The 14,983-nt window shown below is 42.3% G+C and overlaps 1 protein-coding gene across 10 annotated transcripts in view; it reads right to left on the bottom strand.

Annotated features, from left to right (window-relative positions):
* Nucleotides 1-13,047, bottom strand: part of BIRC6 (baculoviral IAP repeat containing 6) — a 186,114-nt gene extending 173,067 nt beyond the window's left edge. For 7 of the 10 annotated variants that reach the window (XM_075043115.1, XM_075043117.1, XM_075043121.1 and 4 more), the window contains exon 1: nucleotides 12,685-13,042. In XM_075043115.1, the coding sequence (XP_074899216.1) occupies nucleotides 12,685-12,955 (271 nt within the window). In that variant the 5' untranslated portion in view covers nucleotides 12,956-13,042. Of the gene's footprint in view, nucleotides 1-12,684 lie in introns of all 10 variants that reach the window. The other 3 variants (XR_012652512.1, XM_075043122.1, XM_075043120.1) reach the window with 3 other exon arrangements.
* Nucleotides 13,048-14,983: the final 1,936 nt, after the last annotated feature.

The raw sequence follows: 14,983 nt of genomic DNA, 5'->3' as shown, positions 1-14,983 counted from the left end.
TGAAACTTAAAAGCAAATAAACATCAGATTGCAGAAACGAAGAATTTGAGAAAAGGAACATTCCCCCTTCGCCGTCTTTGTTTCAAACAATACAGAACAGAGATCAGCAATTTCCTGTGATCAAAATCTGACCTACAAAAAATATTAAAAAAAAGACTTGTTTGGAGAATACATAACAATCTAAGCAGCATCTATTGTGCCCCCTTGTCTGCAGGCATCAAGATGAACCAAACTAATCAGAGAATTGGCCTTGCGTTTCAAGTAGAAGAATGAAAAAACTTGTCTCCATTTCTCTGCTACAGATAAGCTCTAAAGCTTTGAGGCTAAAGCTAAGAGAAAGTGTCTGTCACCTGAATATGCAAGGCCACCATCATGAACAGATGTAGGTTAATGTTGATAGTAACACCTTTGATCTCTTCTAATATTGAAAAAAAGTTAATTCACCTTGAAAACTACTAGCCAGGAATGGCAGTAAAGCATATCACAAAGTCAGTAATTCTCTTGACAAGAAGCTCCCAATGCACAGCATGCAAAAAACCCAAATAGTTTCTAAATTACAGTAAACTAACACTTTTATCTGCAGCTATAAAGTCAGAGTGGTAAACATATGCATCATAGCACTACTTCCATAATGCTAAGATCCAAGACCAATCAAATATCTAAAGTAACATCCATAACTGATCTATGAATGCAGCTAGGTCTTTAGATTAAGAATTAAAGGAAATTTTTTGCAGAAATAGAAATCCCATCAGCTCAGCAAAACACACACATTATGTGCACTGATTCTGCAGTTCTAATTTAAACTACAATATCCAAACAATACCTCAGTACTCATTTCAAAACCAGGGGAAGCTAAATGGATAAGGTTTCAGGAGATCAAAAGCCCTATCTATCCTCTTAACTTTGTATCATTAGCTTTGAACATCAAGCTATTTAAAGGCAAGAGAATCTAAAAACTCAAGAGAAGGGAATGGTACAACTGCAGAAGTCCTTAAAATTTACTGTTAGAATTAAAAATAAAATTTTAATTTTCACCTTCCTATTGTGAAGTGTGGGTGTAAAGCTTCAAGTTTACGAGATATCACTCATAGTAATAAGGTGTGTGAAATTTTCCTTCCTGAAGCCAGGTTAGCAGACAGCAAAACTATCCTTTCCATTAGAGACAAAATGCTTCATGCCAGAACGTTGCTCAGCTACTTCTCACACATTTTTCACATGTACCTGCCATTAAAAAACCCATATGTATCAGTTATCCTCATATGTTGTGAGGCAGATGCCTTTCCTATTGCTACCAATTCACACAATCATAAAACGAACTGAAAAATCCAGTTAGCAAGTATAACATCTCATTGTATGCTACCTAAGTAAAACAAGTTTGCCAAGACAAGCATATCAGAACACCTACAGTTTGAGGAAGTTCTACAGTACATACAAAAAAAACCAAACCCCAAAACCGTCTTAAAGTTTAACTTGCTGTCTTAACTTGCTATATTTGCAGGAAACTATTTTGAACTAATACTACGTAAAATCACAATTATGGATTAGCTGCAAAGGGCAACATTTTCACACAAAAGAGCCCAAAAAGCAAACCACTGCAAGTCTGGTTTAAAAAGGAGAAAGTTGTCTCTAAATTGTTTCACATCAGTGGTTCCCAAAGAAAACAAAGACATGGTTATGAACATTTGGGAACACAGTAACGAGAAGATGGCTAAGGCATGGCCAAACCAGGCCATGACTGCTCATCATTACTGAATTTATCAGTTATAGATTCTCTCTTGTTCCTCCTCTTCTCCTCCTCACCTACATCTTCAGTGGAAACTTCAGCAGTGCAGTTTCATCTTCCAGGTCCAGGCCTAGCCCCTTATTTGCTCTAAACATCACCTCAGCAAAGCACTCTGCTGCAAAGACACTCCATGAGTCCCTCCTTTCCCCCCCCAAAAAAAGCTTTCTCAGACTTGAGCAAAGGATGGAAAGGAATCTACTGGATGAAAACAAGTTCAAGTTGCTATTTTAGATGAGTGATGTAGATGGGCTTAAACCAGCTATACACAAGCAACATTTTCTCTTTCAGGTTTCACTATATACACACACCTCCATCTGCCACATCACCTGGAAGAGCAGTCCAAAATGACTGAATAAAGCAAAAACTCATTCAGAGCTGAAACATGGAAAAAAAAACTCTGAAAATGTTCTCCAAACAGCAAGAATGCCAAAGGAGGCAGAAATACCCAGGTTAAAATCACAAAGTGCCTTCAAACTCCCTTATTTGCCAAAACTGGATTTAGTTAATCAAGAACAAGACATGTGATCTACAGTTTATCTTTTCCTTTAGCAACAAACAGGACAGAATTGTTTCAGTATCAGTTTCATTATATGATAGCTGGTTTTAATAATCCTTATTAGAGTAGGAAGATGTGTTATCTGGGCCAAAGCATTAGAGACTGCCACATGAATATTAACTAGATGTGTCTAATCAAGCAACTACTAACAGCTGCTAACATTAACACTTTAAAGGTTTCAGAACATAAACAAAAACCCACTGAGATCAAGGCAGTTCATATTTCACTAGCTTTGCAGGCATAGGGTCCTCTTCCACTCTGCAGACTTAAACCGAGACTGAATGAGCAGGAAGACACTGGTGAGCTCTTTGTGCCCACGCTCTTTATGTTGTTTCAGATCTCCATGTACCTAACATGGCTGCCGCCTTATACACCATACAGAAGCAACTGCTCACAAAGCTTTATACCATTATTCCAAGAACAAATTATGAAAGATTTCACAAGGTATTCTACAATCCTTCCTGCAAACTCAGGTAAATTGTGAAAATTTAAGTCCCTGCAATTCTCCTACAAACACCTCACAGAAGACAATGCCTTCTTCAAAATTTTTCTCAAAGTGAAAAACTATGATCAAAAATTTTCAGGAAAGTTGTCTTTCACAAACTACAGACAGACAGATTACACAGCATCCACCCAGAACCAGAGAAAGCAAGGATTACTTCACAGCTCAGTAACAGCAAGTTCCTATTCTTCAAGAGCAATTCCTTTCGCAGCATTTCACAACAAAGAACCTTTGCCAGATTAAATTTTACCACCAGTTCCTCTTTTTGTCACTAAAGAGGCTAGACCATCTGAGTTCACCCTTTATGTATCCTGCAGCCTCCATAACAGGAGAAAACATCTCCAGTTACGGCACTTTTTAAACTCCCATGACTGCTTGGCAGGAAATGGTTTAGATTCCACCCCCCAAGCCCCAATATTATAAGGGGCTGCCAAAATACCAAACTGAGAGAAGCAGCAAGTTCTCAAAAGCAGATGGGTGGGCTACAAGGCAAGTGAAAAACCAGCTAGACTGTCATGCGCAAAGTTAGTAGCTAAAGATTCAACACCTACCTGGCAGCCAGTTATGAGTGGCATTCAGCAAAGCTTGGTATGGTTTACTATCTTCATCAATGGCTTGGATGATGGGACAGACTGCACCTTTAGCAAGACTGTGGATGACACCAAATGGGAGGCGACTGAGGATAACTGATGCATTAAATTGCAGGGCTGCCTTTTAAAAGGATCTCAAAAAGCCACAGAAATGGCTTGACACAAACCTCCTGAAGTTCAACAAAGACAAATGCAAGGTCTTACACCTGGTATGGATTATAACCCCACACATCAACAGAAGCTGGGGACCAACTGTCTAGGTGGCAACCCGACAGAAGGAACTTGGGGATCCTGATGGGCAGGCTGAACAAGAGGCACCAATGCATCCTTGCAGCAACAAACTGTTACCACACAGGGGATCACACAGGCGGTAGATCAAGGGAAAAGATTAGTCTCCTCTACTCAGCAATTCTGACCCCACTTCCAGAATACCATGTCCAGCTTTGGTCCTCCATCTCGGATATCACCAATACGTGAGAGTCCCATGAAGGGGTACTAAGACAGTTAGAGGGCTGGAGCACACAACATGTGAAGAAAGACTAAAATAATTGGGCTTGTTTAGTCTGCAGATAAAAGGGTTTAGGAGGAAATATAACAGCAGGCTTCCATTACCGCAGCAGTAATTCAACTGCTATGTTAGACTGCTGAGTTACTACCTTTCTCTTTTTGACATTACTTTTAAGGAAATACAACACTGAACACAGAAGCAACCATACTGCATCAGAAGAAAATGCAAATAACCTCAGATTTTGTTCAAGACAGTGGTCTAAACCAAGTGGTTAGTGAATAATTTAAGAAAGGGTATGTATACAATGGTACTTTGCTGTAACACTCGCAGTCCCTGCTAATTTGTACTCAGGGACCTTCTGAGTCAGAAGTGATTTCTTTTTTATATAATGACCTTTGATAAGTCGTTCTTCTATCAGTTTGTCCAACGCTGTTGTAATTCCACAAACATCCAGCATCCACAATGCTCTGTAGCCAGAAGCTCCATATTTTCCTATTTCTCAGTTACTTCTTTTGATGCCCTCAGCTCTTGTACTAGAAGAGACAATCAACTCCCAATTTACATTTTTCACACATCCAGAATTTTGCAAACCTCTCTCACTCTCTTACCTCCCCATTCCCAATCATCCCCACCATCACCTTTTTCAGGTTAAATACTGTCTCACATACATAAGCCATCACACAGCTTAAGTTTCTAGCTCTGTTATACTCTTTTGGAGATGGAAATATGAAAATTGCACATGTACAGGCATTGAAATGGACTTATATTCTCAGTTGGGTTCTTGACAATTTCTCTAGTAATTGCTTATATGATAACTACTGAGCATTTAACTGTTATTTCCTATTTCTAGCACAACTCCAAGATCTCATTCTGGTATTATGAGTCAGTTCAGAGTCCAGTATACCAGGCTCCAACTCCACTAAATTCTTATGAGTGCTTCAAATTAATTAAACGCATTCTCACATTCTCCCAATAACTGCTTCTACATAAGAAAGTTGAAGTAGAACAGACTAGATCCATTCATGTTTAAGTTATATTTAAAAGTGAAACTATTCTTTAGGATGCCTTTTCAAATTCTTTAGAGAAGCTGGCAAAATTGAAAGATCTTATATGTTTAAGACACCTATTTGCAGCATAGGAATATTTGAACATGGTGACTATGTAAGTTTAACCTTAGTTCTGTCACTAAAAAGGGACATTCAAAAAAACTAAGTTAAGCCTTGTAAGACTGGTCTTGCCAGGCTCCTTCTACAGGCAATAGGAAGCAGGTTCCTCCAAAAGTTCAGAGTAAGGACTTTTCCTTTCTCTGTATTGAATGGAGAGGGAACCTAAGATTATTTGTTGAAAAATGCTAATCTTGTTAATTCTGACTTACAGAAGCTACAGGAAACTGAACAAAAAAAATCCATTATTAAAAAAAGTCTACCGAGCAGTGTTGCATGTCATCGTTTACATCACAATATGAATCTAGGATCCCATAGAAGACAGGTCAACTCAGTCTATCACAGTGTTTCTCCACAATAACCACAACGCCTTCTTGCTCTCCAGTAAAACACTCCCTATCTTCCCAGTCTTCATTGCCACCTGCCCAGTTTCCTTCTTCTCTAACCCTTTCTAACCTTCCCCCCATTGTAATCCAGCTACTCCATTACAGTTCTCAGTCCCATTCCTCACCCTCCCAGCTCTTCCTTTCCATAAGGAATTTTGCATGATAGAGTCTCTGTAGCCTGTTGCCCAGTAAACAGAGTTTATCAAACTCTTCTCCTGCAGCTGCCAAATGCTCAGGCAAGATCCTGATTTGCTTCACACTCAAGTCTGGTCAAGGACATGCAGTGGATCAAACAGTTTTCCCTCCATGAACTGTACAGGGGACTGAAGAACTGCCAACAGACTGTATGCTGTGCAAGCCTTCACTAACCAGCACTTGAGACGGGGTATGTGTTTTCACTAATGCTACTAATTTTCAAGACTACTTAAACAATAAGCAAATTCCCTCCTCGCTTAAGTTACACATTCAAAAAATTAACAATAAAATACTCACTGAACAGCCCTGGCAAACACCTCAAGAAAATTTTAAACAGAATACTGTTTGTATTTATGTGACAGATGAGTTATTATTTCCACAATTTTATACTTTTAATCCAGGCTGTAAAACAAAAGCTGTTCTTTCTCCCCTGCTTCTTGTGCATCATCCTTATCTGTGGAGTGCTCTTTCCCCTAACATACATGCAAATCTTCCAAATTAATGTTTTGCATATACCAGACTCCCTGTCTATTTTTGAACCAGCAGTGTGCACTGGGTCCTTTACCAAATCCTGATACTCTTCCCAAAGACAAGGCAGCAAGGAATTGGGCCAATACACAGTCCAGTATCTGACTCCACAGAAACCAAAAGCTGCCAAGTGTTAGCATCCACATGTACTTCACAAACAGAATAACTGAGGGCAATAGCTGTTCTTTCTTGAACTGTCCACTCAGTGACAGGCACTCATGTGGTGACTGTAAGCAGTCATTGCAATTAAGAGAGCATTAACTATTTAAAGGACAGCTTTCTAACAACAGAACACGATACTGTGGCATCACTTAAGAACCATCAGGAAAGTGAACTGATCCATGTGTAAATTTTTTATTTAAAAATTAAAAAAAAAAAAAAAGGTGAGCTACTGATCCCAGTGGAATAGACAAGATGAAACAAGCTATCTCATAGCATGACCTAGGACAGACTGATATGCTCAAAAGTTGTCCTAGAGTCCACATGGTTGTAAGCCTTATCTCCATCTCCAAGACAGCCTAAGAAGCATTTTTTTAAAGACATCATACTGTTCAGGGAGAATTAAAGAATCCTCATAACAGCAAGGACGGACAGCTTTGTTTCCTGATTTGAAAGTGACTTGGAAAGAAAGCCTGAAATAACAGATCAACACCATACCAAAAAATCAGACATAATCATTATTAAAAGCTTGAGAGAAACAATTAAGGTGAATCTTCAGTCTAGGGCAGACTTTTCTTATACTGTTTTATAAAACTCTAGGTGTTGCATTTCACCCAAGCTCAAGTTATGTATACCAATGCAATAGTAACCATAAAAATAGTTATAAACAATATAACTAAAGACTCAGAAAGGGGTTCTACTGAGCCAGCTAACATTATGGTGGGCTGCTAGAAAGGACCAATTACAGGACAAGAGAGTATACTAGATCCAAACCACTGATCACCATGATGTTCAGAACAGTAAAAAGATCAGGGCTTCTAAAGATCACTAGGCTGGGCAATCCAAAGCAAAAACCTTCTCCACATTCCCATTACTTCCAGTCCAATAGAGATTTTCCTGCTTCCTTTCATAATGTCCTGCACTTGAACTAATCAATTATCTCTGCCAGAACATATTTCTGCCAAGTTTTTTCTGTATTTTGTATATTACAGTATACGATATGACTGAGAGCTGAGTTGAAGGGTTTACCACATAAGCATATTAAAAGCTGTCTTGACCAAAGCTGGGCCACAATCAGCACTGAGGCTGAAAATCAGGATCTTCCTGAGGATTGTTCATATCAATGAGAAATAACTTAACTATCTGTAAGATGGAATGGGGCAGGAAGTCAAAGTTCAAATCCCTGACACAGAGCACAGTATTTCCTCTTCGGGTCAGTAAGAAGTATTTCAAGATACATCTTCCTGCAAAAGACCTTTTTAAAGTCCATTTGCAGAGGGCTAGGAAATTTCTGATTATCTGACATCAAAGCATTCTGCAACCCTTAATAACATAGTGCCATTGTTGCAATGACAGCCACAAATCCATCAGTCCAGATATGAATGATCTGCCAATAAAATGAAAAATGTTGTGCTGTCTTGTCTGGCAACATAACATATGCCTGCATCGCTGTCTGCTGTTACTTCTGGATCACTGCAATAAACATAGTAATGCATACATCCCTTTAAAGGCATGTGAAAAGAAGAGATCTCTATTTTTACTCTATTTTAGCTTCTGCAGAAGATAATACAGATGTGCTTCCACAGAGCCTGGAGATATCAATTAATGGCATCTTGACAGTCTGGCAAGATGCATGGCAAGTAAGAAGGGATAACTGACATACTCTGATTAAGCTAGCAGACAAATGGAGCACACAGCGGTCTAGAATCTTTACTGGTATGAAACACTGAACTGAAATCTAACAATTCACCTATTCTGTTCTTTGAAGTGCTTAAGGCTCTTCATGAATGACCTTAAGATCACATAAATCAATGGAATGATCTCTTTGAGAAGCATTTTACCCAGATTAGCATTGTCATCCAAGTGTACTCAAACGCAAGGTGGGCTGTAGCAGATCACTAGATATTTGACAACACTCCCCATGCAATGAGAAAGTAAACAAGGAGAAAATTCTGTATTAATTTTAACAGCCTTCATTATTAATATTTGCCTCACAATTGAACAAATGAAAATAAGAGCCAAGAAGATGAAGAAACTCGCCCCAATTTTGAGGAATGATGGAGACAACTTGAGCAGCATTACCGCAGTGAGCTTGAAACAGTTGAAACTGTTGCTGATGTCTTCAAATAATTCAAGCCTAGAATTGGATGGCAGAGTATCCCAACAGTTTCTTCCTAGAGATTATAAGAAGCGTACACTCGCTCTATGACTTCCAAGCCACAAAAGAGAATCTTTTCTTCTTGTTTTGCCTCCTGCATCACATAGAAAGGAATCAAAAAAGAAACAGAACTGGGTATCCCTTGATAGATTTCCAAGGCTCCATAATTCAAAGTGAGTCAGCTGAAGACAAACAGGACTTCCCAAAAGGGAATGCTGACAAACAGACGATGGTGTTGAACTTGCTGCCACAGGTGAGCCTCCTGGGCTGGGACCTATTTCATTCTAAATTCTTCTATTGGAGGAACAGCGGTTGAGGGCCTCTGGTGACAATGCAGACTCTCAGTTTCCCCTACAGGAACTGGTACATATGTACAATGAACAGATATTTCCCTGTATGGATTCAGAAGTCTGTAGTTTGATTACTGTTAGGGTCTCTATAGTAATTTAGAAGGCTTTAGCTATGAAACACTGCATTTTAGTGAACAAGGCTCTGAAGCTATTGCTATGTCAAATTAATCTAGAAAAACCTACAGAAACATTCAAGACGGTCACTGTCCATCTGACAGTACATTCTATTGTGTTCCTGGCCAAGCTTCTCTGGGAATTACAGCACTGTCCAGTTCAAGCAGTTTTCTTATTTTATTTGTAAATAAAAGGAACTGATAAATCAAACATCTCTATGAACACCAAGTGAGTCACTCAAGATTATTCTGGAAGTTTGTTTTGATTCTTCAGTGGGGGGTTGTCTGGCTTTTTTGTTTTGGTTTGGTTTTTTTTTTTGAGGCAGAGGAAAAGGCTCATCCTTAGTGCTGTATTTGAAGAATGATCATTCATGCTCTTTGGCCACTAGTGTTCAATGTGAAACTAAAAGCACACAAATATTTAAATGCCTAAGAGGGAAAATAAAGTACTTGATAGACTTGCATGACAGATTCAAAACTAGTCCTGACTAACCACTACTAGCAAACATGCAAATGCATAATATCCGATAATGACAAGAATTATCCTTGCACTCCCAGTCTGGCTCTCTGAAATGCATAGTGTGCATGCAATGGCCTTGGTATCATAAAATGGACAACCTTGTGACCAGGTAAGACAAAGATTAATGTTAAAGGATCACCTGATTTTCCCCTTACCAATGGTATTCTTATTCACTGCCATGCTCCGGGCTGTTGCAAATGATCACCTGGCCCCCTTTAATAGGCCTACAGTGCCCATACAAGAAACAGGTAAAGATGATCACACACTTTCAAGAGAGATCTGATGAAGATTCAGTGTAGTATAATAATAATAATCATAATCCTTATTGGATTCCTGCAGTTTGGACTGAGAAGAACAAACCCTGGGTCATCACATACATCAGACCAATGATGTTCACATGAGAAACTGAAGCATGCAGACCAGAGACTACATCCTAATGCTTGGACCTGATCTGTAACTGAACTGTCTTTTGGCTGTGAATCTTCTGTCTTGCTCTTTTACACACGAAAGAGAGCAATCTGCATTTATGTTCTAACAAAGGCAACCTCCACTGCTCTTCCAGATTCAGTATTCCACAGGTTCTGTCTTTTCACTGAGAATGAGCTCAAACCTTAATGTATTGTGGCAGTGAGCTGCAACTACAAATAAAAGCAACACTGAGGCCTGGTGGTGTTTCCTTTTCTCTGCCCCTCCCTTGATGGGGGATCCTTTTTCTTGCTCTGCTTTCTAGAAAGAGAGGCCTGCTATGTTTTGTTTTTCCTCAGGTAATGAGCAACAGCATTTCTGTCCAACATAAATCTTTTGGCCAGGCAAAAGACCTGCAGCCCTAATTACCAACGAGGACAAGCAGTCTCCCAAGAGAAGCAGTTTTAGTTCCCAGGGACTCTATTTTTAGTTATAGCACCAGAAGTCCCTGAAGCAACAATATCCTTTGACCTGTCATTTTTGGCAGGGGAGGGATCAGCAACAGAGTTGGTCCACAGATCTGAGTGTCCAACTACTACTACCTTACATGAAAAGAGCTCACACTGTACAGAGTGGCAGACATCAGAGAACAGCTGAATTCCATCTTCCTCCTCTTCCCAAAGAAGGGCTGAAGAGGGAGAGAACAAGAGTGAACACGGTTGCTAACAGCCCCAACAGACACCAACTGCTGAGATGAACCAGATTTCTGACAGGCATGCCAGTTAGAATCTATAAGGACATTCATTTAAAGTTTCTTCAAACTAAACTAAGGTTATAATTTTTTTTCCAGTAACGTAATCATCAGCTATACTGCACAGATAAAATTTGGGTAGATTGCAAGCAAATCTGTTGTTTCATGTGAGAAGGAGTAGAATCCATCTTTTACAGTCATGCTGTCACAAAGAAGACTGACACTAAAGGAAGTATACAAGACAATGTATGTAACAGAAGCAAAGCAGTAAGTTATTTTTAAAAAGTCACTATTTAGGGGAGAATTGCCATTAGCATTCTGAATACTAAATCAAATCCCTTGCAAGGATTCTATCACAGAGAAGTGTAAAACAACAGCTTAGGCTTTGATTTACAGTTCACTTCTTTTTCTGTTTATGAGAATTAAACATCTCATAGACAATCAACTACAGATTAAGTCCTTGATTTATGCCCTCTTCATCCACAACTTAAAAGCAATTCTCAAATTCTGGCAATAGCTTGAAGAAAAGTAAAAAATGAAGTTATTAACAATAAAAGCACATTAGGAGAGAGCACAGTACAAGAAACAGAATTACAGAAGCAGAGTGATCTGAATTGTGAACAAAGTGGGAAGCATCACACAAAAGTCTCATTTTCAATACAAGCAATCAACAACAAAAGCAGCTGACAGCTTCTTAATAATTCCACAAAACTTTCTTATTGCCCCGAACACTTAACCCTTACACTTTACAATGGACCATCATTAACTTATGAAAGGAAATCACAGATTTTTGTCCTGTTCTCTTCCGTTTTACATTGTAATACAGGTGCTGGTTTTCAAGGTGAAAGTACACTCATTACCTAGACTATGGCACCTCCATACAATTCTTAACATTACTATGCCACATTCAGGTGGCAAACATCAACCCTTGGCTACCACCACTCAGCAAAGCTAGGTCTTATTAGTAACACCCAACTATACAACTCTAAGGAGAGCCTGATGTGGAAACACACAACGAGGAAGAATTCTATCTTTCTAGGGCTGGTCTCACAACACACTAAATAAGCCCCCTGCCTCCGCCAATATTCTGACAAGTACCACAATTTCAGAACCATTAATGAACCAGGAACAAAAGCTGTTAACAGCATATGGATCTTTTGCTATAGACCCAGCTTGTAAACAGTACAAAAACATCAATGCCCAATGAAGAAAGTTCCTTCGTGGTTATGGAGATGCTACAGTCTTAGCCTCCATGAAGTCAGTACATAATCGTGCCTCCTTGACATAATAGCAGGGATACTGTTACTAGCGCCAGAGAAAGTCAAGATACTCAGCAGCCTGAGGAACTATGCAAACATATATAAAAACATACCCTCAAATAACTTTATGAAGGGCTCTGATCTTAAATAATTCTGAGCTATGAGACAAGTGACACCTGTAACAAATAAGCCTTCTTAACAAACCCAGATTAAGGCTCAAGAAATAAATTACTACAGCATCAGTTATCAGTAAGAACTAGAAGTACACCTATCCCACATAACACATTTCTCCTAACCTTTGGAAGGTTCGACATTATGTTATCCACAAGCACATCTAACAAACTAAAATTAAAAAATACAGTCCTATACATCACAGGCTTCCATCCCGGTTTAATCCTTTAGTAACCACGCCAATACATTTTACAGAAGAAAAACGCCTGCGTGCTGCCCACACGAGTATCTCTGACCCGAAGAGTAGGAACCGTTCGTGCTTGAAAAACAAGAAGGGGTGAAAAAGGGAACCCCCCGGCACCAAGCTCCTGAACCAAGCCCCGCCTCTCCCCCCGCGGAAACCCCTCGCCCGCCACTACACCTGTTTTCAGGCGAGCCTCGGGCCCGCCTCCCCCGCGACTCCCCAGCGCCGCGATCGCGCCTCGCAGCTGCCCCGGGGGCTGCCAGGGCCCGCTCTCCGCGACCCCCCCCCCCCCGCCAAGGCCGCGGCCCAGGGCCCCGGCAGGCCGCGGGGGCCCCGCGCTCACCGTTGAGTGCCGACGCCTGCAGCGTGGCCCCCGAGGTGCCGTCGATGACTTTGATGGCGCCGCGAGCGGTCACGGCCAGGATGGCGTTGAGCGCCGGGTGGTAGCAGAGGCTGCAGAGACCGTCGGCGTCGCAGCGCAGGCAGCCGTCCCGCAGCAGCAGCCACTCGCAGGAGCCCGGCCCGGCCGACATAGGCCCGGGGCCGGGCCCGGGGCCGGGCCCGGCCGGCACCGCCGCCGCCGCCGCCGAAGAGCAGGAGGCCGCCGCAGCCATCTTCCCGGCCGCTGCCGCCGCCGCCCTCAGGACAAGAGGCCCAGGGGGAGCCGCTCACTGACAGTCCCTGGAGGAGCCGCCGCCGCCGCCAGTCACCATCCGGGTCCGGGGAGAGGGGGAAAGGGAGAGCGCCAGCGTGAGCAGGAAGTGACACAACCGCGCCGGATGCGGAACCGACCGCCGGCCCTAACACTGAGGGGGGGGGGGCAGGCTAGCAGCCGCTCGTCACGGAGGGGCATAGAGGGGGCGGGGCTCTGCTGCGCGCGCATCCTCCTCCCTGGTGGCCGCGGGCATAGTGCGCATGCGCGCGCGCCTCGCGTCGAGCCGCACGTTGGGGCCGGGAGCTTTTCCTCCGCCCTGGGCGCCTCGCTCCGGGCGGGCAGCCCAGCCCAGCCCAGCCCAGCCCGGGCCGGCCGCGGCAAGCGAGGCCTGAGCGGGCCGCCTCCAGGAGTGCGGCGGTGCGCTGGAGCTGGCCTGCGCGGCCTTGGCCCTGCCGGGAGAGGGCCGGTGTCGGTGCCGAGCGCCGGCCCGGGGCCGGCGGGGGGAGGGTCTCTGCCTCAGGGTGGAGGGTTGCTCTCTTGTGAGGAGTCGGCGTAACTTCCCCGTCCTGGCTCCGTTTCCTCCAGGCCTTGAGCGCGGTCAGCTGGCCGTCGGCGTTCCCGGGCCCTGCTCTCGTCGCTGCGGTGTCGTTGCCGCTTCGGACAAAAACTGGGTCGTAAGCGGGCGCGGGCGTTTGCCGCCTTCCGCCTCGGGGAAACCGGAGTGGGGATTTCTTTTTCGTACCCCGGCTCCGAGAGTGGTTTTGGTTTTGTACTTGAAGAGCGATGTGAGAGAGACCCCGCTTAAGTTGCCTCCAGCTTTGGTACCAAGTGAAAAAGCCGAAGTGCGAGTCTGCCACAGTTTCCCTTCAGAATAAACTGGGTCCTTGAGAAGGGTGTCCCTGGCCGCCCGCGGTGGAGGGGGGAGGCTCCTGCCTACTCCTGTGGGCGGGATTGTTGCGGGGGAGGGGGTGTCCGCGTGTAAATACACACAATGGTTCCAGAATGGGGGTCTCCCCCCCCCCCCCCAAAAAAAGTAGGGATTGTGTCATTGTACCCATGAAAGCATTTTGTTCTGAAGCAGTATGCACTGTGCTTCGACAATGACATACTAAACCCTTTTGTATTTTGTTGATATTTTCCCTTTTCACCCACTGGAATACCAATGCAGCTTGTACAGCTAAGCCTACTTGTAGGCATTATTTAATTTAAGTGACATGTTCTAAAATGTTTGAGAAAGCTTTTAGGCTAGTGACAGTCTTAAATATAATGAAGTTTCAAATAAAATGTGGTTTCGTACAGAAGAGTATTTTTATTAGGCTGCTGTAGCAGGGAAATGATCTAAGAAACAGTGTCTGTGTAAAGGAGAAAAAAAAAAAAAAAAAAAAAAAAAAAAGAACAAAACCAAACCAAACGGGTATGTATGCCACCCAGGCTAATAAAAATTGTCCTGAGAGCAAAATAAGCAGCTTTTAAGCTTGCTTCACTACAAGCAAAACATCAAAGATCAATAAGGGTAGCAACAAAACTTAAAGCAGATCTCAAGCTGTATGTTGTCTCCACATCAAAGCAATTGATTTCATATACTTTTCAAGTAGGTATAATTTTTCTGATAAACAACAGGGTCTATCTGATGAGTACGAGAGGGAGAAAGATATGTACATGTGTACGTGTCTAGCTGCTCTATACAGATCATCCAAAGAGCATGTCTCATTAAGGTACGACACCCATGTCTACCATGAAAAGAGGCATTGCATCTTGGAAAGGGAACTTTTGCTAGACAGATGTGCTCTAAGTTTCCAGTTTTGACAGACAGAAGTAGTATATAATCACAAAAACTCACAGCCTCAAAGGTTGAGATTGATGATGTATAGGAATATAGATGTCTTAATTCAGTAAATATAAGTGAACTTCATACATTCTGTAAACAAGTTTAATTCAAGATTTTTATAAAATACATCTTGTATTTACACACATACCTCATCTAAAA

Source organism: Buteo buteo, chromosome 12, assembly GCF_964188355.1.
Source record: "Buteo buteo chromosome 12, bButBut1.hap1.1, whole genome shotgun sequence".
Lineage (NCBI taxonomy): Eukaryota > Metazoa > Chordata > Aves > Accipitriformes > Accipitridae > Buteo > Buteo buteo.
The sequence above is the reverse complement of the archived record's forward strand: the minus strand, read 5'-3'. Positions and strand labels throughout refer to the sequence as shown.